General features: G+C 35.0%; 2 protein-coding genes across 15 annotated transcripts in view; one reads left to right on the top strand and one right to left on the bottom strand.

Annotated features, from left to right (window-relative positions):
* Positions 1 to 355: 355 nt before the first annotated feature.
* LOC129577245 (rho guanine nucleotide exchange factor 18) overlaps positions 356 to 25,531 on the bottom strand; it is a 54,219-nt gene continuing 29,043 nt past the window's right edge. For 4 of the 12 annotated variants that reach the window (XM_055463944.1, XM_055463951.1, XM_055463952.1 and 1 more), the window contains 21 exons: positions 23,143 to 23,269; positions 22,412 to 22,554; positions 20,482 to 20,556; positions 19,357 to 19,466; positions 19,182 to 19,252; positions 18,816 to 18,862; positions 12,609 to 12,683; positions 11,874 to 12,042; positions 11,541 to 11,713; positions 11,316 to 11,428; positions 10,833 to 11,241; positions 10,389 to 10,682; positions 10,190 to 10,302; positions 5,428 to 5,773; positions 4,997 to 5,314; positions 4,301 to 4,866; positions 2,304 to 2,409; positions 1,971 to 2,088; positions 1,533 to 1,630; positions 1,094 to 1,382; positions 356 to 939 (listed from right to left, as the gene is read on the bottom strand). In XM_055463944.1, the coding sequence (XP_055319919.1) occupies positions 889 to 939; positions 1,094 to 1,382; positions 1,533 to 1,630; positions 1,971 to 2,088; positions 2,304 to 2,409; positions 4,301 to 4,866; positions 4,997 to 5,314; positions 5,428 to 5,773; positions 10,190 to 10,302; positions 10,389 to 10,682; positions 10,833 to 11,241; positions 11,316 to 11,428; positions 11,541 to 11,713; positions 11,874 to 12,042; positions 12,609 to 12,683; positions 18,816 to 18,862; positions 19,182 to 19,252; positions 19,357 to 19,466; positions 20,482 to 20,556; positions 22,412 to 22,554; positions 23,143 to 23,269 (3,811 nt within the window). In that variant the 3' untranslated portion in view covers positions 356 to 888. Of the gene's footprint in view, positions 940 to 1,093; positions 1,383 to 1,532; positions 1,631 to 1,970; positions 2,089 to 2,303; positions 2,410 to 3,497; positions 3,760 to 4,300; positions 4,867 to 4,996; positions 5,315 to 5,427; positions 5,774 to 9,862; positions 9,887 to 10,189; positions 10,303 to 10,388; positions 10,683 to 10,832; positions 11,242 to 11,315; positions 11,429 to 11,540; positions 11,714 to 11,873; positions 12,043 to 12,608; positions 12,684 to 18,815; positions 18,863 to 19,181; positions 19,253 to 19,356; positions 19,467 to 20,481; positions 20,557 to 22,411; positions 22,555 to 23,142; positions 23,270 to 25,531 lie in introns of those variants that run through there. The other 8 variants (XM_055463943.1, XM_055463949.1, XM_055463948.1 and 5 more) reach the window with 6 other exon arrangements.
* LOC129577246 (uncharacterized) lies at positions 5,810 to 9,829 on the top strand. 3 transcript variants are annotated; one of them, XM_055463956.1, is made up of 7 exons: positions 5,810 to 5,948; positions 6,031 to 6,625; positions 6,706 to 6,808; positions 6,896 to 7,129; positions 8,067 to 8,313; positions 8,413 to 8,922; positions 9,012 to 9,829. In XM_055463956.1, exons 2-7 carry the CDS (start codon positions 6,483 to 6,485, stop codon positions 9,647 to 9,649), a joined length of 1,875 nt encoding a protein of 624 aa, XP_055319931.1. In that variant the 5' UTR covers positions 5,810 to 5,948; positions 6,031 to 6,482; the 3' UTR covers positions 9,650 to 9,829. The 3 variants fall into 3 exon arrangements, with proteins under 3 accessions (XP_055319931.1, XP_055319932.1, XP_055319933.1); XM_055463957.1 differs by lacking the exon at positions 5,810 to 5,948 and having other exon boundaries at positions 6,030 to 6,625; XM_055463958.1 differs by lacking the exon at positions 5,810 to 5,948 and having other exon boundaries at positions 6,531 to 6,625; positions 6,713 to 6,808.

Genomic DNA, 25,531 nt, shown 5'->3' with positions numbered 1-25,531 from the left:
GTACAACAGTATTATTTTATAATAATTAATAGACAGTTTCATTCATTATGTTGTGTTAATACATAACTTGAAGAAGGCAAACTTTGTTTCAAATATTGTGTGTGTTTTTGTTGCTTGTTTTTATTCTTTTTTTTCAGTTTTTATTTTGATAGATTGAAATGTTAAGTACTAAATTTGATACACAGATTTATATTCTAGTAATTGCTAGTTGCGTTTTCACAGATAAATTCCAATTCCGCGTGTCATTTTAATTTATTTTATTTTTAATTTTTTTTTATCTGGCTTTAAACATATAACATAAAACTTCAACAGGTCATCACATCAGAATTGATTAGTTCAATTGATGTTCGTATTATTTGTTTTTTTTTTGTCATCTATAATATTGAGCACTTAGAAACAATTTGAAGTCGCCGCACAGTTTTTTTGTCTGTTTTTCATGTATTTCTATCGGCTCGGTACTACAAAAAGAATTTCAACTTTGATTTGAGAATATTTTGTAACAAAAATCACGATAACGAAAACACGGTAGAGAAAATAAATAATTTCATTTTGTATTATCTAAATAGTTTAATTTCTTTCTGCTTGTAGTAATTTTTGTTGCTGTTCGTGTCGTATGACCACCATGAATACAGTTCAGTGGAAAGGAAATAATAAATACTTAGTGTGTGACTGGTGTCATCAGTCACGAGGCTTTCATTATAAACTGTTCATAATCCTAAAGTGACTATTCTGCTAAGTATTTATTTATTTAGTTTATTTTTATTCTTTTTTCTTTTTGAGAGCACTACTAACTATTCTGGAATATGTATTTTGCGTGTTTCACTGTCTTGTTATTATATTAACGTTTCTCGATTTGTTGCCGCCTTAAATTTGCACCTCAAGCTGGGGTCAAAAATAAATCTCCTCTTCCTTTGGATTTTGCACCGAAGAACGAAAGTCCTGAAACAAAAGACAAACGAATGAAAAATTGACCTTGATTGATTGTTTGAAAGAAAAGAAAAATTATCAAAAAAAAATCTATTCTAAAATACTTTACTTGAACAAAATCCATTTGGCTGGAACAGGTTTTTTCTGACATTATTTCAAGACTTACTTGTGTATTTTTGCTGGAGTTGGCAGTTTCCTGTGGTTTATGCCGCGCGTAGTTGTTGCCAATGGATGATGTTGGTGTATCGTTGACATTGCGTTGAATTTGTTGAGATGCTGTTGTTGAGTTTGGTGATAATGATGCGGTTGAAGATGCTGGCGATGTGTGATACGATTGACCGATGCGTTTGTAAATCGACTGTTGCTCATGCTCTGCTGTGTGATTGGGTTTCGGTTCATAACCATCGGAGCTCCGAAGACGATAACGATCGGGTAATTTGGGATAAGTATTTGTTCTATTGAAGGTCATTTTTTTGATATTTACATTCAATGATATCAAATATAGAGGAAAAAAGAGAGAAGAAATCAATTAATTCATGAAATGTAGACATAAATCATTTGGTATACCGAATCCTTTTCCCCTATCACCACCTAAATAAACTTACCGTGTTGCTGGATTTCCAGATGGTGTCATATTAAACTGTTGTATAACGGCTGGGCTACTGCCGGTTCTTGAATGATTTGGTGTTATCACTTGGCCTTGCTGTAATATGATCATAAGTCGTATCAATAATTACTCGCTTTCAATTGATTCTTTCTACGGAATTACAATGTTTTATGGTGTGTTCAATTCAATTGCCAATTTGAAAAGATATAGTCAAACAAGTGCAATTCATTTACAAGTGATATTACGATAATTTTCTCATTCAATAAAATGTCTCGATGCGATTTATATTCAATCGATTTATTATTGAATAGATATTTCTGTTACAACCAAGAAATTTCCAAAAGAAAAAAAAAAACAAAAAAGAAAACTATTGCCGAATAGTGAAAACCATTTGCGATTTGAGCACAGTTCATATTAGCTAAACTGTTCGACTTACTTTTTTATCGGCTAATTTTAGTGGTAAGAGTTGTGTAACCATACATCCAGCTCCGTTAGAGCTGCTGTTGGGAGGTGATGCAAGTGAATTAGTTGATACGGATTTTTCAGATTTTGTGCTAAAGAAAATAAAATGAAGAAAACGAAGAAAAAACAAAAAAAGGAAAACCAAATGAAAAAAAAAAACCAGGTGTGAAACGGGTAAAATAGTGTGAAATGGATAAAGGTGATGGCATATAAATCATAATATGTGAGGGTGAATATGTGTTTAAAAAAAAGGGGGAGCAAAAAAAAAATTGTGCTGTAAAATTGGCACATTTTGTCAAAATATTACCTTGAGTTTGATGACAATTTCATGGGCAGCTGTTGTTTCATATGTGACTGGTTGACTTTGGATGCGTTGGTTGCGCTGTGCAAGTGTACTGGAGGCGTCTTCGATACTAACGATGCACATTTTCGTTGAGAAATTTATAGAAAAAAAGAGTTAATTTTTTTGATATTTTCGACAATTGAAAAGAAAAATAAACGTTTATTGCTGAAAATGGTACGTAAAACATGCGATTCGAAAGAATAACCAAGCATTGTATTCCTTTCTCTCGGTGAAAAACCAGAAATAAGGTTTCAATTCAAATCCAAACGATAAAAAAACCAAACGATTTAAATTTAAATCTTTTTAACACCTCAAACAGAAATCATTGTTCTTCAAACTGTTTTTTTTGTGTGTCTTAAATTGAAGACCGAAAAGTAAAATAGTAACACTAATTGGCAAACACACAGCAGGAAAACCAAAATGCATGTGAATAATGAAAGGCATTTGCTAATCAAACAAACCGAAGAACCAAAAAAAGCAGTAAAAAACAATGAACATATTCTAAGAATGAATGGAAATAACAACGTCCAATGTGCGTTGTCAATCAATTTTGGAGACAAAACAACGAGAGGAAAACCAATTTGAGATTTCGACGCCAATTCTTTTTCGTATTGCTTTTTTTCCTGGTCATTGTTAAAATCGTGCGGAAATTATTGTGTGTCTATGATTTTTGTAATAGTGTGCTGAAAGCGGTGCTTCTATAGAGAAAACAACACTGATTTCATTTGGATTATGATGAGAAATGCTTCATTCTATCTATATGTGCAAAACAGTCATAAATTGCCATTGAACAACACATTTGTTTTGAATAAATCATAACAGAATCCAATGTGGTGGAAAAATCGATGCAGGTTTTTGTTATTGTTGTTTGTGAAAACACCAGGGGAGAAAAATGGAATTAATTCATGTCACATTGAAAGAAAATACGCATAAAAACTAACAAAAAGCGAAAAGTGAAGGGAAAAAAACAAGAAAACAAACAGCTTAAGATTTACTCCGAGTTTGACAAGTGGCTTTTTTTTCAGGAGATTGAACAGAAACAAACAAAACGGTTAAAAATGGATTGTGATTCAAATCCAAACAGTAATTGAAAGGAAAAAAAAATTGTTCAAATTTGGAATTGGTTAGATTTTAGATATTTTACCTCTTGAATAGAATGCATTTGAGCAATGCAACTGATTTTTTGTTTTCTTTTTTTTTGTTGGTATTTTGAATTAGATTTTCTTTTGTTTTAAGTTCAATTATTTTGTTCAATCATAGCTCCAAATTGTTCGTTACGGTTTTATTTCTTTGTGTGCTCTAATGTTTGCGTCTTAATTCGAAATTGGTGGGTATTTTTGTTTGTTTGCTTAGTTTTGCATTTAGTCTTTCGGTTTCTTTATTTTGAACGAAATTCGTCTCACAACAGACGATCGTAAATCTATTTTGGGTGAATAGACAAACAGAGAAAAAAAGAATATGGAACTTGATTGATTGCTGTTTGCTAAAATGTTTAGAATTTTTTTGTATTGTTTTATGAGTGAGTGAGTGAGTGTTATTATTTGTAAATGGTAAAATTGATATTCCATCATGGACAGTGAGGTAGATATTCGAATGAGAGATGGTTTGAATGAAAAATGGTTCTCTTGGCGGAAGGGTGTGGGTGGAAATGAAAGTCACAGAGCGTTTTAAGCTCGAGAGTTTGGACGCTATAGTCCAATATTGAACTATGATTTGAATTTCGCCCATCATTGAATTTGTATGTGATTTCGTGGTTGAAGTAAATTCAATATTAGAAAATGGGGAAATAGAGAAAATGGACAGAGGAAGCGAGAAATTTAAATGAGGCACAGAGAGATAATGTTAGAGATTTCAAGTGACTTGGCTATTACATTAGTTATTACAAATTTAAATAGAATAAAATGTGAGTGTGTGTGTGTGTGTGTATGAGAGATTGAAATAAATGACAAAAATGAACTTACTGCTAGCTGATCTCCATTTGTCCTTGCGCCGATGTTCGGCGCTCAGGCTATTCGATCCACCCATATCGGTGTGATCGTCGACCGTTAAATTGCTACAGCTCGCTCCAATATTGGCGTGCGGTGACTGATGGCCAGCATCATCACTGCTGCTACATACGATTGAGGTGGGTGACAATGCCACATTCGACGATGACAATATGCCCTGGTTCGATAGGATTTGCATTTTCTTGTGTAATTCATCACGCTGTTGCCCGATATCAATTTGTTCGGCCCGTAATTTTGTCTTCAACGATTCCAGTTCACTTTTTTGATCGGCCAAATCGCGTTCCTCCTGTTCGCGACGCTTCAACCATTCCGTTTTCTCATCTTGTAAACGATCCTGTAAGTTACGCAACTCCTCCAATTGATCATTGTGTCGATACATTGACTTCGGATTTTCACGGTGTGCATTCAACTGTGAATTTAGGCTGGCAATTGTGGTCATCTGTTGGTTGATTATGGCCAATAGTCCATATAGATTATGTGACGCCTGCAGAGCCTCATAGTTGATATCCTTGTGCATCGAACTGCACAACGAAAACCAGAAAAGAAAAACGGAATCAATAAGGAAGCACCATTTCATATTAGAGTTTGGCATCATTTGTGCACCGCACAACAACAGCGAACGAAAGAAGATAGAAAAAAAATGGTAACTACCTGTTGCTATTGTTGGCGTTTGCATTGACGCTACGTGTGGCAGTTGAATTCGACGATGTAATTGATGTGTCAGTCTCACCCCATGAACATGAGTCTCGTTTTTCCTGATTGTGTAAACTTATTGTCGTGTTATTTATGGTAGAAATAATAGCATCATGCCAGTTTTCCGGTGGTGCCGCCGATGCTGCTGCTTGATTTGTTGATGGCTGTTGATTTGCCGATGCTGCTGGTTGTGGTGGTGCTGGTGGATGATAGTGATGTAGATGGTGTAACTGTTGTTGCTGCTGCTTCTGACGACGTTCATCAAAACCACCGAATCTATTTAGGAAAACCAAAAAAAAGAACAACAACAAAAGGCGGATGTTTACATTAGAATCGCATTCTCCGTTTGCTTTTCCGTTTTTACACAGACCGCAATTGAGTTCACTTACGTTTCAGCACGAGTTGGTAACTTTGGTGACTGATATTGGTCGCTGTGCCGTTCGCCGACCGAACTAAATGAACGCGATGGTAGTTCGTAGCCGGTGGCCGCTTTGTGCAAATTCGATGCCAACTGGCTGGTTTCTTGTATGGTGTGAAATATTCGTCGGCAAATTTCCACATTATCACAGTTATCGGTCACGAGGTCTTTGTACGATCCGCAATTGGTCAAAAATGCTTCAGCTGAATCCGGTTCGGAAATGTTTCGTGCGCCCGATTCCAGCAGATAATTTGCATGTAGTCGAACCTTATCCTCCAGCAAAAGCGCTTGCTCAATGTCCTTCATACGCATTTTTTCTATGTGGAGATAAAACAAGATGCATTACATTTTGAGCAACAGTGACGGCCAAAAACAAGAATCATTATACACATAACAGAAGAACAGTCAGTGTGAACGCATAACGGAAAATTATCTGTTCACAAACTATGTAAAATACAAACAAAAACGAAAAACCGAGCTAAGGACATGGGTGTGAGTTTGCTTCATTCTATTTAACTTTTCACTCAGTGTAAACTCAATATATCATTTCATTTGTTTTGTTTTGCTTCGCTAGGTGTGCTCGCGATGAGTCGATCTCCGGCGAACAATGAATAATGTCGCACCGTGTTAAACTCACACAGTGATAGAGAAAATAAGAAAGATAAGCGGGTGACATAAAAATGAACGGGTACACTGGCATCCAGCGCTGCGATAACGCATACGTACAAACAATAAAAAAAGAATAGCGGATAAGATAAGTGTGCTAGTTGGAATGAGTCTATCGTGCTGATGATGACTTATGTGCCATAGCTGATATTTTTACAGCTGTATTAGGTGTCAGTCGCAATTATTGCATTATGATTCGTGTAAACTTCGACCAATTAACTGCGCTAGTGAACTTGATAGTGTTGTAGTCGTCTTCGTTGTCGTCTCGTTTTGTTGTTGTTGTTCTGAATTTCGATCAAATAATAAAATCCAAATGTCGCAAATCTTACTGAGGTGTTCGATTTAAAGTTATTCTAAAAAATGCAGTCGCTAGTCGTAACACTATTGATCATTCTATTGTGTCTGCACACATTATTGACAGATGCATTTCAAGAACCATTGCAACGTTGTCCACGAATGTGCACCTGTGGCCGATACGAAGAACTTAACATGGCTAACTGCAGGTAATATGAATGCAATTGTAAAACATTAGAATGTGTAAAATGTCAGATATTTTCTTTTCATCCCATTTAATTCGTTTAAGCGGTCAGAATTTGATTAGTGCCAATATCGGAATGGCGTCTTCAGTTGAATTTTTAGATTTGAGTTATAATGATATCACCACAATTGACAATGACTGTTTCAAGGTATGTCGAAATGCTTTTGGCATTTGTATTTCAAATCCACAAAAATATATTTTCTTGATTCTAGTTTCGATTTTTTTTTCTTTTCAGGATTTGCGACATTTAGAATCATTAGTGTTGACTCGAAATTCCATTAGTTCCATCGAATTAGATGCATTTGCGTCATTGACAAAATTAAAACGTGTCAACCTAACGTGCAACCGCCTTGAATCGTTCGATAATCGAATTTTCGAGCAAAACACACAACTGATTAGCATCGATTTATCGGGAAATAAATTCATGCATTTACCAAATGTACCAATTATCCGAAGTGCATCATTAGAGGTTTGATACGACATAACCATGTATATATACAGTGCCGTGCAAAAGTTTGAGTACGACTATAAAATCCATATTTCAATGTCTTTTTGTCCCATTCAACCCAAATAAGGGTTTTAATCTGATAGCCTATTGAAATTCAGATTGAATGAAACATTTTGAGGACAACATTTGGCCGGCCTTTGGCCATTTTTGGCCATTAATAAATGGCGGCCAAAAATGAGTTTTTTAACGGGCCAACGGATCAAAAAGTAATGTACATCACTGGAAAGGTCTTGAAAAATTGATTTCATTTTTGGCCTCAAACATCAAAATCGGCCGGCATTTGGCCAAGATATGGCCGTTGGAAAATGGTAAAATGAAACGGCCAATTTTTTCAAACGGCCGTTTCTTGGCCATGTTATATGTTGTTGGAAAGGTCTTGAGGAGTGCATGTGAATTCTGGTGTAAAACATTCAAATTGTTGGCCATTTGGCCAAGATATGGCCGTTTGAAAAAATTGGCCGTTTAATTTTACCATTTTCCAACGGCCATATCTTGGTCAAATGCCGGCCGATTTTGATGTTTGAGGCCAAAAATGAAATCTATTTTTCAAGACCTTTCCAGTGATGTACATTACTTTTTGATCCGTTGGCCCGTTAAAAAACTCATTTTTGGCCGCCATTTATTAATGGCCAAAAATGGCCAAAGGCCGGCCAAATGTTGTCCTCAAAATGTTTCATTCAGTCTGAATTTCAATAGGCTATCAGATTAAAACCCTTATTTGGGTTGAATGGGACAAAAAGACATTGAAATATGGATTTTATAGTCGTACTCAAACTTTTGCACGGCACTGTATATATATATTGCGTTTGTTTTGTGAGACGCCACCAAAAAAAATATCTTTAAATTGTCCAATCAATCATAATAATTGCTCTCTGTTTCGAACGCATCCGACCACCAGATATTGGACTTGCACAAATCCCAATTAACGCATTTACACGTCAACTATTTTGGTGAATTACCAAATATCAAGTACATTGATTTGTCGGAAAATTTATTGATTCTGCTAAATTTGGCGGCATTCGCAACGAACAATCATCTTCGAACGGTGAATATGAAAGCAAATCGAATGAAATGTGACGAACAAACGAATATGTCGATCATTTGGATGAATCGAAATCATGTCCAAGTTTCCATTGATAATTGCCGTAAGTTGATGGCCTCGAGAACTTTATTTAAAAAAAAATAATCCATTTTCCACCCCAAACAAAGAAAAAAATGATTTTGAAACAACATTTCATTTGCAGCCGAAAGCGAAACAAAGGACCGTTCACCTTTGAAATTTGAGCGAATGCAAATGTTGTCGCCAAACAATAGAACCGCAGTGTCATCTCACGCAGTAGCAGCAGCAGCAGCAGCAACCAATACAACGCCAATCGATTTGAATCGAGTTTGGAATACACACAATCACAATGACCATAATATACCGATATTGAATGAGCGGTGCAGTGCAAATGAAACCACGGCCAAGCATGCGTGTCAATTATTTGAAATATGCGTGTCAAATTTAACGATGCTCGTTGAAGAGGTTGAAGTGAAATTACAACGGAAAAGTGACAATAACATGCTGCGCTACGATCCGGTACGTTTTCATCACACGTGGTATGATTTTGTTACGGTTCAAGTGGCATTCTATGGTGGCCTATTTATTGGCACAATATTCGGTGCTATCATGCTATTTACGATGAAATTGATCTCGGATTGTGTAACGATGTCGAGCACAGACACCACCGAACACCGAGTGCGGCGAAAAAGAAGTGAGTAAAGTGTGCGCCCTAGTCGTAGGTAATTTAATCAGTATCGAGTGTAAGTACATGTGTTTGGATATTGTTTTCAATTTCAATAGGAAACCGTAGTCGCCAATCGGAGGACCACAATGACCAAATAGTTGTGAATAATAATTCGGCGTTGTCAAGTGAACGAACAACTTCAGTCGTTCGACGAAATGAGATGCCCGATGAGGCATCATATCGGCAATTACCACGACAAACATCCACCTCCTTCTTTGCCATTTTCTATGAGCGTCCCGTGCGCCGTCGTTACTATCGTCAAATCAATCGAAGCGCTACAAATTTGGTGCGTCGATTGAGCCAGAGTCGTCTTTTTTTGAATTCAACACGAGCACAAAATGCTGCCCAACGCAATCAATCGAATCGTCGATATCGTCGCCAGGCATCAACACGCACAACTATTGAGCCCGAAGCCGAACCAATGTGCGATGGCCTAAATGAAGTGATCAGTTTGGAAGTGACACAAGATGAATTGATGTCCGATGATGGTGATACAGTGCATCGAAATTGTGGCAGCACTCATTCGCTGAACGTATCCAATGAGAATCATCAAAATGCAGCTGAAAATCGATTAAGTGCCATTCGTGCATGTGCCTCGGAGAGTGACATATTTGGTAGTAATGAACGAAGCGAAACGCCGCCACCACCATACAATATCGTTGTACACAGTACCAAAACACACTTAGAATTATGAAGTAATCATAATGATCACCTAGTTTTAGTGGTTTCTTTTCATGGTTTAATATAAACATTTTCCTTCATTAACCGTCAAAATCATATTTTACACATAGTCGTTTAGATTTTTGTAAGTTTTTTTTTATAAATAAAATTTGAAATAAAGACGTCAGAAATGAAATGAACAAACCACATTCAATTTCATGCAGTATACCAATCATGTCTAACTTACCTTGCAGCGGACTGCCTTCCAACGCTTTTAAATAGAATTTTTTTTTTGCGTGAATAAAAGTACAAATTTAAAAGTTGGTTCGTCAATAATTTGTCACATATAGTCAAAATGATTTCAATTTGTGTTATGAATGTGGATTCATAATTTGACATAGCATTGGAATTGGTTTAGGCATGTTTGTATGTGTGTGTGTATGTGTTTGTGTGTCAGAGAGACAATAATAAGCGTAGTGATTCAGAGCATTGTATACACTAAAGCTTCAAGACACTTGAGCTGCCATTGTGTTTGAGTAGTTTGTCGGAATTTTGAATGAATGAATATGCTTACCGATGAGTTCCCTAATATTTGCGTGTTTTGCATCCAAATTCTTTTGCCTTTGTTCAGCACGTGAATGGTCATCCGGTTCGGATTCCTCAAATGGGCACTCCTGAACGGCCGCTCTGTTACGAAAAAATGCATAGTCATTTGAGCATTATCAATTTTGTGTGTGCATTTTAGCCAACTGAGTGCCGAATCGACTTCTTACCGAATCGTTTTGATCCATTCGGTTTTGTCTTTTGGTTGTTGTACTTTCAATTCGTACATTTCCGGATAATTGATATCAGTTGATATGATGTAAATGCTTCTTGACTCGCCCGCCTTTTCCCGAATCAACAACTTTTGCAGCGACACAACGCCGGCCTTGGTGTCGGGTGCAAAAAATGTATACTTCTGATTTTGCTCTTGCAAAAAGAGCAAACAATCGGTTAGAACAACGACCGTAACTGGTGTTTCCAGTGATTTGATACGTGGCGTTACCAATGTTGCCAACCCTTCGAACCTACGGAACATTCGAATTAAATTAAGTTAAATTAAACAATTCAAATTTTTTTGAATTAAAACATCAAAAATGATTTGCTCCAGGGATTAAATTGGTTTTTTCTTCGTTCAAAATATCGAAAATCGTTTTTTTTTTCTGTTCATGGCTTACTTCAATTTGCGGCTCGCGTCCACGATATCAGACTTGCGGAATTTATTATTTTTGAACATGATCGTTGATTTGGCATCGATTCGTTTGAAAATGTCCAATCGTCGATCCTCTTTCATTCGTTCAGCAACGCATGCATTTACATCGTCTAAAATCTCTTTGATCAGCCGCTTGGCCTCCTCCAATTTGCCCCGTTCAACGTCATCGCTGCCGATTTTCTTGATTTGAGCATCAATCAAAATGGGATATTTGGTTAAACGGTGCGACACCGACAACGTGAACCCATTTAAACCTTTCCGTTTGAGCAACGGATTCGACTCTTTATATTTATACCATTCGGAGAATCGTTGATCACCCGTTTGAAAGTTTTTGATTGTATTCAATGCGGTATTATGATTCGAACAGTATTCGCCTGATGAAATGATACAGAATTAGTATTGTTTTTGCGACAGATCGACGATTTAAACAGAATAAATTTCAATTTACCGTATGCGCTGATCAGCTTCTCCGATTGATTCGAAAAGAAATCAACCATTATATCGGCTATGCTATCAACAACATAGTTTTCCCTTTGTTTATTTCGTAACTTCTTTAGAAATCTACCGGTGGATTTAGAAAAGCGGAAAAAAATGAAGGAAAAAAAAATTGCAATTAAAATGGGATCGCATGATGGTAATGATTATTTGTGATGGAATCTGCAACGGCACTCACCCGGTATGAAGTTCCGTTAAATCGGTTAAACGTGGAAAAAGGCGGTCTCTGTTCAACAAATTGAAATGCCGTTCCAGACTTTCGACAAACACTTTTTGGATCAATAATAAATTTTGGCAGTGTTGCTTTTCCGTCATTATAAACTCGTAGATACACTCTTGCCGTTCCACTTGCTACATTTTCGAGAGGAAAACATAGAAAGTGATTAGATTCGGTTGAGATCAATTCATTTTCATTTACATTATTTCCAATGATAGCTTCCACTTGATTTGCAGAAAAATGCAACTTTTCAAAGTTGTCGTAGTGTTACAACATGAACGGTATGAAACTCACTTGTTTTTCCTTTATTGCTCGCTTAACTTGCGAAGGAACATATTGAATCCATAGATCACTTTCATTTTCATTCATAAGCCCCAAAATTGGTTCACCACCCAAATCCTGAGCTGTGATGTGTGGCTCGTGCAAAAACTCATTCGGAATTAACGGTGACTCATCGGAATAGCTACATTCACAAAATGATTCAAATCAGAACAGAAAGAGTGTGCAATTTTAGACAAATTTTTATTTTATATGAAGAATAAATCTCAAAATGGGTTAGGCATCAAGTGCATTTCGGGGACGGGACATTGGTTCGTTGTAAAGATTCGGTTCATTTTATTCTTTCTTTATGAAATGCACAGACGCGAAGCTAATCAAACGGAATCAGTTATAAACATTTTGTTGGGTACAAACTCGCATGTCCGCGAGCCTCTAGTTTATCGGAAATGCGGTTGCAGTGTGTGCAGCCATCGATAACAAAACAAATGATGACGAGGAATCTAACATCTAAATGGGAAAAAAATGCTCTAAAATCGAAGATGCCTTGAAATATTTCGTGTAATTTGTTTTTCTTTTTAAATTTTGTCTTTTTTTGTAGAGATCTCTATGGACATGCTTTTCGAGTTTATTTTGGTTTTAAAGAAACGATTAGATTGAGAGTAAAAAAAAATAGGATGGCAGAAAAAAAATTAACAGGAAAAATATTTAACGAAAGCAAAAAGAAAATTTGTTGTTTTTTTTGTTACTTACTTTGCATGATCATTATTGTGCGAATGTCCATCATAATAATCACGGCCTTGGTCATCAATTTGCGAATTGTGATGACTATGAATTTGATTTTGTTTTGGATTTTAATCGTGTATTGTGCGATTTTTTTGATTTTGCGCAAGCATATGAAAAAAAAAACGTTTCAAAAACAAACAAAAACAATAAAATATAATCAACTTAGAATTTGAATAAAATGTAAAGTGTTAAAAAAATTTGTTGTTCTTTTTTATGTATAATTTGTAGAAAAATTGATAAACACAGTACTTATCTTATGGACATTGCACGCGGTTTGATTGAATAGCGTTCGAATTAGGTTTGAAAAGATAAAAACTATTTAAATTCTCTAAATACGAATAGTTTGTCCAACGATTCTTCAATCAAACCAGCGAGCCATATTTTTATCCATATCGATTTTGTTTCTTTCGTCTTACAAAACATTCCAATTAGGATGACCAATCAAAACATGCAAAATTCAAGCTACATCATTTGTGTGCATCAAACATTACATAGGAAATGGTTGCTGATTTACTTATATATAGAAAGGGAGCTGTTTAGCATATTGGGATTGAAGCCAATATTTAGAGCCATCGTGTGAGTGTGTGTGTGTGTGTATGTGTGTGTGTGCTGAGAAGAAATATGGCATGCGGTAATATATCCGTTACATTGTCATTATGTGACTATACTGGCTGCCAATCGAATGTCATTTAATTTCGAATCGACCACTCACAATAGAATCTGGTATTAATTTAACGGACAAACGATTCAATTGTTTCACTTAACAAGCAATATTCGGTGGAAGAGATGGTGTTTGTGTGTTGGTGTGTGTGAGAAACGATGGCTCGGGATCAGATGTGCAGTAGCATTGTCTGCACGGGCTTAAGAAATACGCATTTCATTACCTCAACAGATCAACAAAACTATTGCCCAAATGTATGTTTGACTATAATCTCAGGATTGAATACCCTCTCTCCATTATATCCGATTCAATTCAATTCGGTGTTTCGGTAGGAAAATTATTACTATTATTGTGAATACATATGGTTGATGTAAAATTTAATCATCTTAAAATTTCTCCGAGCAATTCGTTGCCTTCATGACGAAATAAATTCAGTTATTCGAGCCGGTCGATTTCGCTTTGAAACCATTTCCAATGGACCATTTCCAAATGATAACGCATACAAGACCGAATCATTAAATGAATTCGTCTTGATGAAAAATTCATTACTTCAATATTACCGCATGTTTCTAATCAGTTTTGTCGAAACTAAAATGTTGCATTGAAAATAGTGCATCCAACAACAACAAAAATTGTGTACTCAATTGTCAACAATACAAATCGAAGAGTGAAGCCAAATTGTGCAGCATTGTGCAGAAGAACAAAATGAAAGAGACGGGGCAAAAAAGAACCAACGCATACCTAGAGAGCTACGGGATAAAAAGCTACATTCAATAAATATTTCAAATGGCACACACAATTGATTTCTCGTTGACCTATTACAGTGTCACTGTTGAATAAAAAAAATAAAGCTCAACGTTGGCTTGAACAAGGATGGTTTTTATAGCATTTTTTTTTATTTTCTCTTCTCTCCCCCTCTCTCTATCTCTCTCTCTCTCTCTCGTCAATTTCAAGAGGTATCGGGAAGTTTTGAAATACAGCAATTTGAGCAACGGGAATTGGGAGGTTTCATTTATGAAAACTCACACAAAAGCATAAAAGCAGCAAATAATTCATGCAGACGATTCTCAACTCGATATGTAAATGATAGAATACAAAATAACTGAGAGGAAGAGAGCGAGTGAGAGAGCAACAGAAAGAGAGAGTGCGAAATGCTGGGAAACTGAGCAAGAGAAAAAGACAGATCAAATATCTATCTCACATTGCGATCGCCCTGTGGTGAAATCCATTGTAGATTCAATGCTAAAACAATGATATACCTTTGGCTCAATTTCACAGAAGCTATGATGCAAAATACGAATTACGAACAAAAAAAATCGCAACGATAGACGAACATGAAGAAGAAAAAAACGGACAGGTACAGCGAGTGTGGATGAAAAAACCAACAACATAAATGGGTAATACTCGACCATAAAGCAAATGGTTAATATTCAACTGCAAAAACAAAACATGAATGTTTTTCTTGATTTTCTTCATTGTACTAGTTTTACATTTCGGAATGGAAGATGATGGGTAAATCCGAGGTGGAGTAGAAAATACATGGTGAAAGAGCATAAAAATCACTGAAAATAACATAAGTATAGAAAATGTACGGCAAACGTATTTGTGGAGTGTCTGGAGAGAGAGGGAGAGAGAGGGAGAGAGAGTGTTGACATTTTAGTTTTTGTTTGTTGGTTTGGTTGGTTTGGTTTTAGTGAATAACGAATTTACAACACACAACTTTATATATATATATACCCATACGACCGTAAATACAAGATTAATTACTAATAGTTCCAATTAATACACATTTATGATTGCAAAAACGCAACGTATATAAGATTTAGTCGACTAAAAAAACCGAGGCTATAATTTTTGGCTTTTTTTTTACGACAGAGAGATTCTTATGGAAAATAGTCAAACTCAGATCCACATAGTAAATCAAGTAGTGTAGTCGTGGTTTTTATTTTAATATTGAAATTAGTAGAAGTAGAAATGAGAAGTAGTTTTTTGTTTGTTGTGTTTTAGGTGACAGAGAAGATAAGAGAAGCAAGAATAAAAAACGGAAGAATTTCGCTGAGATTGCGAATCTCATGAGATATGGCAACCAAGAAATCAAATAAATAGACTTACATGTAAACAGTAATTAAATGTATAGGAATGTTATGAATAGAAGTTAGAGATTCTCATGTAAATTAGAAAACGGAAACAAAAACCAGGCAAACGATGAATTACGAAAGCCCAAATGAAAGGGAGAAAAGAAGTACGGAAATGGGGCCATTTTCTAGTTTCCGTCGCTAAACCAATCAATGAATTTGTGTCAGTTTCAAATGAATGCCTTATGAACATCACTGAAACTGGACTGAATGTTCATGTCGTCTCTGTGTTTGTTTGTTGTTGTTTTTTCTTTTCGAAATTCATTGACGCATTTAGCAGGTTAAGGATGACGCTTTCACGTCCAATCCAAGAAAAATTGAAAAACAGAAAAAGAAAAAGAGCAACGTCTAAAAAAAGAGTTTTACATTGAATTGGCCTCTGTTAAAACACTCTTCATGTAATGTGTGAGCAAGAAAAAAATAGAGAGAAGATAGATAGATAGAGAGAGAGAGAGAGGGGTTCAGATGAAAATGAAATCTTGAACAGAGATGCTTCGAAAACGGAAACAGAAACGGAAAAAAGTAGTAGAAAAGGATAGAGCAGAAGAGGAAAAAGTGTGTGTATGTTTGTGTGTAGCAATACAGTTAGAATATGTTTGAAATATATGTCCTGTATCTGTAGTAGAGCGATGATTACACATGAGATAGATATACGTGAAAAAGAAGAAGGGTGAATTCTTTTGCCAAAAATGATGAATTCTTAGCTATTGTTGTCACTGTTGGTTTTTTTTTAAAGATTGTGTTTTTTTTTTTGGTTAGTTGGTTATTTGGGAAGAGTGTTACCTAGCATGATGTGAGACCACACCTAATTTGTTAGCAACCAATCTCCACGGAGAGTAGCATCCAGTCATTTTCTTGCCGCTTTTTATTTCATTTTTGATGTTTGTAACGTAACAAGTGTTCGAATGGGGTTGTGTTAGTTTTTTTTTTTTTTTTTTTTTTCGTTCAAATTTTGATAATATGCAATCGGAAAGGAATTGCACGATTTTTTGCACGCCACATTATTGTCGATGTCAGAATTGTCAGATAAATTTGTTTTTGGTTTAAATTTGTCGTTGGTGGTTCATGGGTAAATTTTGTTTGTTGAAAAAACAACATTGATTTTGACACACACAAAAAGAAAAGTGTAAAATGCAAAAAAAGAAAGACAATATTTTTGTTGTTTAAATTTTGAATTGAATTTTCTGTTTTTTTTTTGTTGTGTTAATTGGTAAATTTTTTTCAAATATTATATCGAAAGAAAAGTTGAGAAAAAAAATTGTGAAAAAATTTGCATAAATTTAAATTTTTCAACTAGCAAACAGTTTGAAAAACGAAGCGATAACAAATTAAATTAAATTAACAATCATAACCATATTGTTGAACAGAGAGAGAGAGAGAGAGAGAAAGAGAAGAGAAGGGTGATTGATAATTCCAGAGTTGGGTGGGCCGGGAAGATATGAAATTTTTTTTCAATCATAAAATAAAAATTAAGCAAAAATAAAACGGATCAAATCAAAAGAAGGGAGAAAGCAATCGGTTTTGCTTGAACATTCGTTAAAATAAGCGTCGCCTAAAATGCTCTTTACCATTAAGGACTTACAATATATTTCGATTGTTAGTTTGGCCTGGACTAAATCCAAACCGATGATGGACAAAAAAAAACTTGCAATTGGTGTATTTATTCATGTCTGCAGATTTATATGGGAAATTTGATGCCCTCATCGCACTTCCACTTTCGAAAGATTCAGCTCGCCGTTCCCACAATCAAATGGAAAAACCGAATTGTTTCATTCCCTTTTTTATATACACTGTACAATCGAAGATGAGGTCACCAAATTTCACTTATGCTCAAGACAAGTGCTGTTTTTTGCTCTGAAGAGTTCCAATTTTTCCTACCTATGGGGGCTATGGATCCATGGATAAATGGTGGCAAATGGCCTAGTTTGGTGTGGCCTAGCGAGCCATACCGACCAAAAATCCTTTTGCTCCCATTGGGAAAATTTCGAAAATTTATCCTGAGCAAAAAACAGCACTTGTCTTGAGCATTAAAGTGCCAAAGCAATAAATAAAGTAAAAAATGAACGAGCAGCCAAGCCGAAATGGTGCCTCTACTAAGCACCACATAAATTTGCATATAGAAAAAAAAATGATAGATAACGAAATGCTCTTTCATTGCAACGGCGGTGGCAACAATATGCACAAAGCCTACGTTATTCACAGTTTACTGAGATTTTTTTTTCTTCTTTTCCTTCATTTCCGTTTAATTGAATACATTTGCGAGCAAGACTTCAACATGAGGATATGAATGTGTATGTGTATGTGTGTGTGTGAGTGTGCGATCGAGAAAAAAAAAAATCGTATAATTTTTTGTTCTAGGTGCTATATATGATTTTTTATTATTGTATCGATAAAACTCATTTTGATCTAGCAACAAAACAGTATGGTATTTTTTATTTGTTTCAACAATTTTACTCATCGTTTATTTTAAACTGTTTTTTTTGTTCTCTCCTTATCTTTTTGTGCTAAATTGCATTTCTGTAATGCTTTTTTTAGCAACAAATAAAAAAAAAACGAACAAAATTTATGTACTTCCATTGACAAAACAAAATTTTTTTATCATAATTATTCAAACGTGATGGAATGGAACATTATTATTTTACAGAATATCGTTTATCGCAAAGAACAAAAATAAATGCGGTGCTGACGAAATGCTTTAAAGTGAAACTAAAAACAAAACCAAAATAAAAGGAAAAATTTTTTCCAATGGATTCCGGTTTTTTTCATTCATTTTTATTCGGTAAGTCGAATGGATGAGGCATTTTGTGTGATTTTATTTCGATTATCCGGAATTTTTGAAACCGACTATCGTCTAGCTTTCGAAAGATATTTCCAGAGTATATGTTTGAATGTTTAATGCCTTTCAATTTGTTCCATGTGGTCAAACGTTATCCACATACTATGCTATGTTATGCATATTTCAGTTCATTTCATATTTTGGTATTTTATACTTGGTCTACTGTAAACCATAATACCATCACAGATAGAAAAAAAAACAGATGCAAGACACGTAATGGCTTTTATTTATACGAAATTACCGAGTGTGAAGTTGTGGATATATGGTCCGAAAAGTTTTAAAACTATGTTCATATGAAATATTGAGCGAACAAAAGGAAACTAAACCGAAAAAAACTATTTTTCGAATAAACGAAAATATGAAAATACGAAACCAAACTAGAGACAGCAAGAAAGACAGGGTGAGAGAGAGAGAGAGAGCGTTGAAAAACGTTTGGAATGAAATTAAAAACGAAAAATAAATGAACAAGAAAAATACCAACCAAATGGATAAAGTCAGAGAATATTTCAGATTTGCGTGTGTATATAAAAAATTGTAACTACCTGCTATTTGAGGTTTTTTTGCTGGAGCTTTTGCTATTCTGTTGGCTCTGTATCGATCGATGGCGATGGGCAATTCATCAAATAAAAGTCCATCCGAGATAGCAAGAGAAAAGTTTTTCATTTCGATGTTTTCGATGATGAGGTGAAATAACGTGTAAACAAAAATAACAGACAAAAAGTTAACATTATTAACAATGCACAGGAAATACACGAGGCGATAGAGACGAAGGGCTTTTATTTTATGCGTGTTTGATACAGTCTTGTCGTCAATTTAATTTCCCCGCTCTCACTCGTCGCTCTGCATCACATAACACACAGGAAGGTAAAGCGTAAACAATCCATTGAAAACTAAATTCATACAGGTACCTTAGTCAATTTGGCTTTGCATTCCGACGCGTGGTCCTTATAAGTGGCTAAATTAATTACAGCACCACAGCCTGCAATGGACACAAATATGGCACATGATTATCGACACCATATGAGAGAGAGAGATAGCTGCGCAAATGCGGGCAGAATAAAAGAAACACACAACAACACTTACCGTCACAATTTGTTGATTGCCCCTTACTTTTTGATTTGCTACTCTTCTTCTTGCGGAAGAATAGCGATGGCCGTTTCGTTGGCTTTTGCGGATGATCAGCATACACCTCACTTTATAAGTGTTCCGAGGAGAGACAACGAAAAATATACGAAGAAAAAAGAAAAAAAAATTAAAATCATGTTACAGCTAGACCGGAGAGTCAATCTCATTGCTAGTTGCAGCATCAACATCGTACACTTTTTTTTAATGTTCGTTTCTAAGTTATTCCTCTATATTTTCTTATTCATATTTAAACTAATGGACTTTGTCAAGTACTTTCATGGCATTCTACCCAGTTTATTGTTTTTTTTTTTTTCAACAAAAGAATCAAAAGTAGAAAAACCACTTTGCTTAATAGAAGAGTTCAGCGACAGAAACACTGAGTTTGGAACTAATGGTTCCTTTCTATCAACAAATTCTTGAAATTGTTATCTCAAATAAGATTGAGTAAGTACATGCGTATAAAACAACTGAAAAACAAAATGATTTGAAACGTTTGACAATAGTTTTTTTTTTTTGGGAAAATACCATTACTGACATGAACAAATTGAGAAAAAAAAGCGGTTTGGAGTAATACTTATTCACCCTAACTGATGTAAGATTTTGTCTCTGTTTCATTTTTTCTGTGACATTAAAACCACTTTTTGGGATGCTACCGAAAAACTAATAGATTCAAGTTCAATTTAGAATATTTCAAATACAAAAAAAATATCAACTACTAAAAATACATTGATATATTCAACGAAAGCAACACCAAAATAGAAGTATTTAAAAATGTACAAGAAAAAAGTGTTTGGTAATAAATGTAGAGCATCAACAGTATAGCCGTTTATGGTGCATGCATAACAAGATAAAAGCAATCTTTTCTTTCCTCTTTCATTGAATTAAAATGAATGAAAAATTGAAAGCAAGTTCTCATGCAAAAATTGATTACGATTTTTTTTTTCCTTCAAAAACAACGTTTTTTGAAACCCCAAATGGAATCACCCACACACACGCAGTGAGTGATGAAGTTTGGTGGTTGTGACTTTGCTGTTGTTGTTCTTGTTGTTGAACGGAACGGTGTGGTTGGAGAGGTGTACTTACATTTTATCGCGTACACAGAGCAGTGAACGGTCATCTTGAAGATTGTCATCTTCACTGTCCGAGAGGTGTCGGGATCTGGTTCATTTGTTTTTGGTGTATGTTTTTTTATCGGTTTTTCGTATGTGTGAGTGTTTGTTTTTTTGTGTTCGTGTAAAAAAAATGTGATGTGATCGGTGGATTTGTCCAAAACGTGTTGGTGTGATGTGCGGGTTTGTTTGTTTCATGTGATTTTTGTTTTGGTTATGATTATCGGGTTTTTGCAGTTGAATTTTCAAGCAAATCATAGAGAAAAAAACACATTGTTGCGAAAATAAAAAGAAAAAAAAATATTTGTAAATAAAACGAGCAAGAAAGAAAAACACATTTATATATGCAAATTTTCTACACTATACAAACTATTATAAAATCTCTATATTTAAAAAAAAATTGTCATGTGCAAAAAAGGCTAAGGGTGAATGGGGTGCAAAATGAGCGTGTTTGTGTGTGTGGTAAGTTCGAAAATCAATGAAAAAATCTCGCCGTGTTTTTCTCATTTTTTTTTCTTGAAAATTTGTGCAGCAATTTTTGAATAAAAAGCCAACAATTATACAATTGCTTTGACAGCTTTCCGCTCTAACCTTGTTACCGGGTGTGAATAAGTGTGTCAAAAATATCAACTGTGTAACTATTTCACGTTTGCCATAATCATATGTACAAAATTAATTAATTATCTATACACAAAACATGTGTCATATTTTCGGTTAGTTTTTGTATGAATGTTTATTAGAAAGCACGTGTTAACCCATTTTCTACCAGCGTCCTATTTATAGGACGCAAAAATTGCCGATTTTTTATGACTTCTTTTAGATTTTCTTTTATCCTGATCAAACGGCTTGGAATTTTCAAATGCCGTTTTACATGTGTGTTGAAAAAGGTTTGAAAAGGGTTTTCCTAGATTTTCAAGGTTTTCCAACTTGCAGTTTTCCGGAAAATGCCGGAAAATTGTGAAAATTTATAATGTATCGGAAAATTCTAAAACTTTGGGAAAATCATATTTGCGCTCTCAGAAGTATCTCATTAAAATTTCATCAAAAAATTCGAAAAAAAAATTCCTTGGTAGAAAATGGGTTAAAAATTAATTAGGCGAAAGCATGCGCAAAAATCAATGAAAAAAAGAGCAAAACGAAATAATCCATCAATTTTCGATCGTGAACTCATTGGGAATTCATAAATCGCCCAGACAATAAAGAGCCTCTCTTTATCTTAATCGCACAGCAAAAAACAGCTTCTCAAAATTCAAAGCGAATAAAAACGTATTCAAGAGAAGAAAAAAACGAGCATAATTTCATGAAGTTTAAGTTTAAAATAGCAGAAAAAACGGTGAAACAAGATAATGAACGTCATCTAAGTGTTGAGCATAGCACATAAAAAAAAATCGATAAACAACGGATGTGATCCATACTGTCCATCATTTTCATGGTGCTTTTCAAAATGGGTGGGGATAATGATTGATTAGGGCATACCACGATTGTGAACAATAAATAAGATTCACCATGAAAATCACAAAATAAAAAGAATCGTTTAAAAGAAAGAATCGTTTGAAAGAAAGAAGCGTTAAAAAACAAGGGTGAGCGATAAGTGAAAAAAAATCGCAGACAGAGGAAAGAAGAGGTTTTCTCACTTCTGCTTCTGTTTTTTCCGTTCTAATATGTTTTCCTTTTGGCCTTATTCAACAGGCAACGTGATTAGCACAATATAGAGATGGACAAAAAGTGAGCAGTTAATGCATTCACGAGTGCAGAGAGTGAGTGTGAAAAAAAAACCTCCATAAATCGCTTATTGCACTCATGGTGCATACAAAACTATAGGCTACGAGTGAAACAGACAGAGAGAAATCTATTGGCAATTTGTATACATTTATCTACTGGGAAAAATCTATCATCACACTTACGTTGGCACGGTATTCTCTTCTTTAGCGCTTTGATTGCGAGCCGGCGCTATCGATGGTGTCGATATACTTTTTTGCAATGGCATTCGATTGCATGGTATTTGTGGCACAAGATTTCGCTTCAAATTCAAACGTTCAAAATCACGCTGTGGGATTCGTTTTATCATGGTTTTTTTTTTTGTATTATTTCATGTGTTGTCATTTTTGTCGTTCGTGACACGAGCGAGAGAGAAAAATGAATTAAAAATAAGTGGGAGAGATAAAGAAAATAATAACATATAAGATGGCGTAAAAGGTGGCACACAATGATTGAAGACAAACGAAATAGAACGCTTGAAGTATAAAATTCAATCCGAAAAGAAAAAAATATATATAACGTAGAATATTGCCCACGAAAACAAAAACAGTACGTTTCCGTTCGATTGGACAATGATTACGGAAGAATATACATCATCGACTCTCTTCAAAATGTCACACGTTCTTCATCCAAATTGGATTATTCAATATCAATTGCATAATTTAGAACAGCAAAACACGGAATAAAAAAGATTGTCACAATAGATGGGCGAAACGAAGAAACAAAAAAAAAAAAAAAATAGAATGAACGTTAGAAGAAGGCCGTGTTGTGTGCTTGCTGACAGCAAAATAAAAATTTTGTGCTTTTTTTTCATGTCATCAATCATAAAAAAGGAGAAGATGAAAGCAATAAATGATAGAAAGTTAATAATGCATACTGCTAATTCGGCTTCATTCAGTGAATGTGTTGATATGCCACCGGTACTATTTCGACTGCTCCGATTGTGTAGCCGTTCAGCTCGTAACGATTCCTGCTCTTCACTATCAAGACTCGATAGACTAACACTGCATACAATAAAAACATAATCCGAACATGAACATTCAATGTTTTTTTTTGTACATTTCAAACAAGATTTGTTTGTGGTTGTGTGGCCGAACGAACATAGATTCAATAGATTTCGTATGTGGGTATGTGTGGTTTTTTTGTTATTTATTTTTTTACATCGTAAAATTGCAAATCCAATCGCGTCGGAAAAACGGTTTTTTTTTGTTCACAAAAAAAATGGGAGAGAAAAGAAAGAAATACATATTTGTTAAATGTTTTGTAACCTAAATTGTACGGAAATTCATTCGTGATTTTTGTTGTTGTTGTCTAACTACTACACACAAATCTACTAGAGAGAAATTGAGCTACTAGATGAACGGATAAAACTATCGTCGAATTGTTGTCGATTTTCGTTCTCCACATGATGATGAAAATGCCTGAATATCACCCCGTCATCCAACAACAGAAAAAAATAAACAACCATTTCTCATTGGCAAAAACGAGAGAGAAAGAGAGAGAGAGAGAGAGAGAGAGAGAGAGAGAGAGAGAGAGAGAGTAAATGAAAATACATGTCGGTGGTATTGGAATGAACTGATTGAATTAGATTTTACTGAAGAGAGTTCTAAAATTGGCTTGGTACTGATGCTGCTGTTGCTGATGTACGGAACTTGTGTTCGTCTTTATTTTCGTGCTTGAACTGCAGCTTTTATTCGTGAATAATGCTTATTGCTTTGTGTCGATTTCCATCGCATAGTATATAAATACACACTGTAAGCACTTCGTGCGGTGCTTCGTGTTGTTGTGAACCTATCGCATTGAGAATATATATCTGAAGCTGCCAATCAATACGAACTAATGGATAGCGATTCGATTTACTTTCAATTGGTTGAACGAAGTAGAAATGTCATTTAAACTGCTTCGCTGTTATGTTTTCGGATCTCTTCCCGAAATTTGTTTGCTTCTGTTTTATTCGATATAAAATGAAATGCTTCTCTTTTTCGTCCCCTCCCATCCTATCGCTCTCTCTCTCTCTCTCTCTCTCTCTCTCTCTCGAAAAGCAATTTCAAATACTGTTGATCCAAATGGAAAAAAGGGATAAATAATTGATGTGATAAAACATCGCATTATTACAATTTTTAGCACTTTCATTAGTTAATCTGAAGTGTGAACAAAAAAAAGTTTGGGTTCAACTCTTCGATTATTGCAGGCACAATGTCCTGCGGTCCCAATATTTTGAGCACGAGTGCATTGATCGCAATGTACAACTCATAATATGTTGAAAGGACTTTGGAAAACTTTGATACATCGTGTGTATCTGGCACCAGTACACACATCTTGTTAATTTCTTAGCTTTTCGATTCGAATTTGTACCATGCGCGTGTATCGCACACCTGTTGTTGTTGCTGATTCTGCTGCTGTACATATTTTTAGAGACGAAAAAAGCGACGCTTGGAAAGAGGGAGCGAACGAACGAGCGACACAAAACAAATTATGTGGATATATTTTAGGGGAGAAAAAAAAGGATAAACAAAACTCTCGATAGATTGAATTCATCGGAAAATTGGTGAACAATTTACCCGATGGCGGTATTTGCTATCAAATAGATAGAAGGACATTTTGTTTTTGTTGTTCAATTGCTGAATTCCTTAACTCCTTTTCTCCGGTATTTTTGTGTTTTGTTATTGTTGCTGTTGTTGTCGTTCTGCCCTTTCATTCTTTTCACTCTTCTAATACATACGATTGGGCCACATTTTGGCTTTGACTTCATTCATGTCTTGTCCTATCGTGCACATGCATAACAGCCGTTTGCGAGTTTTGTCGTTCGAAACGGCACCTGATCTAAAGTAATTAACTACAAATGTATTGCTGATCGTGGTATATACGGGAGACACATAGCTCTCTGTCTTTTTTTTACATATTTACTGACCGATACATAATAATTTGATTTGTATCTTTTCTTTTCGCCACTTTGTTACCCCGCACTCAGATATTCATTTATTTACACAAGCCAAACCAAGTGAATACGTAGCATTTCGGGATTTTATGTCTACATTCATTTAAATAGGGGAGTGAACAAAAAAAAACATGTATGAGTAACAATGCTTTTTTTATCTAGAACATCTATCGGATTTTCGCTTTTTTCGGCATGTACAGTCATGGAAATTTAATTAGGACCGGCATTGAAATTTTAATTTTTTCCCATTAATTCTGTTATTTTACAAAAAAATATTCATCAAATGATGTTTATGAGAATATTTGAAGTTTTTATAAATGGACTAGAC

The sequence above is a fragment of the Sitodiplosis mosellana genome, unplaced genomic scaffold (assembly GCF_009176505.1).
Source record: "Sitodiplosis mosellana isolate CC-2019 unplaced genomic scaffold, AAFC_SMos_1.0 Smas_scaffold_6197, whole genome shotgun sequence".
NCBI classification, from domain to species: domain Eukaryota; kingdom Metazoa; phylum Arthropoda; class Insecta; order Diptera; family Cecidomyiidae; genus Sitodiplosis; species Sitodiplosis mosellana.
This window is presented reverse-complemented; position numbering and strand designations above follow the sequence as displayed.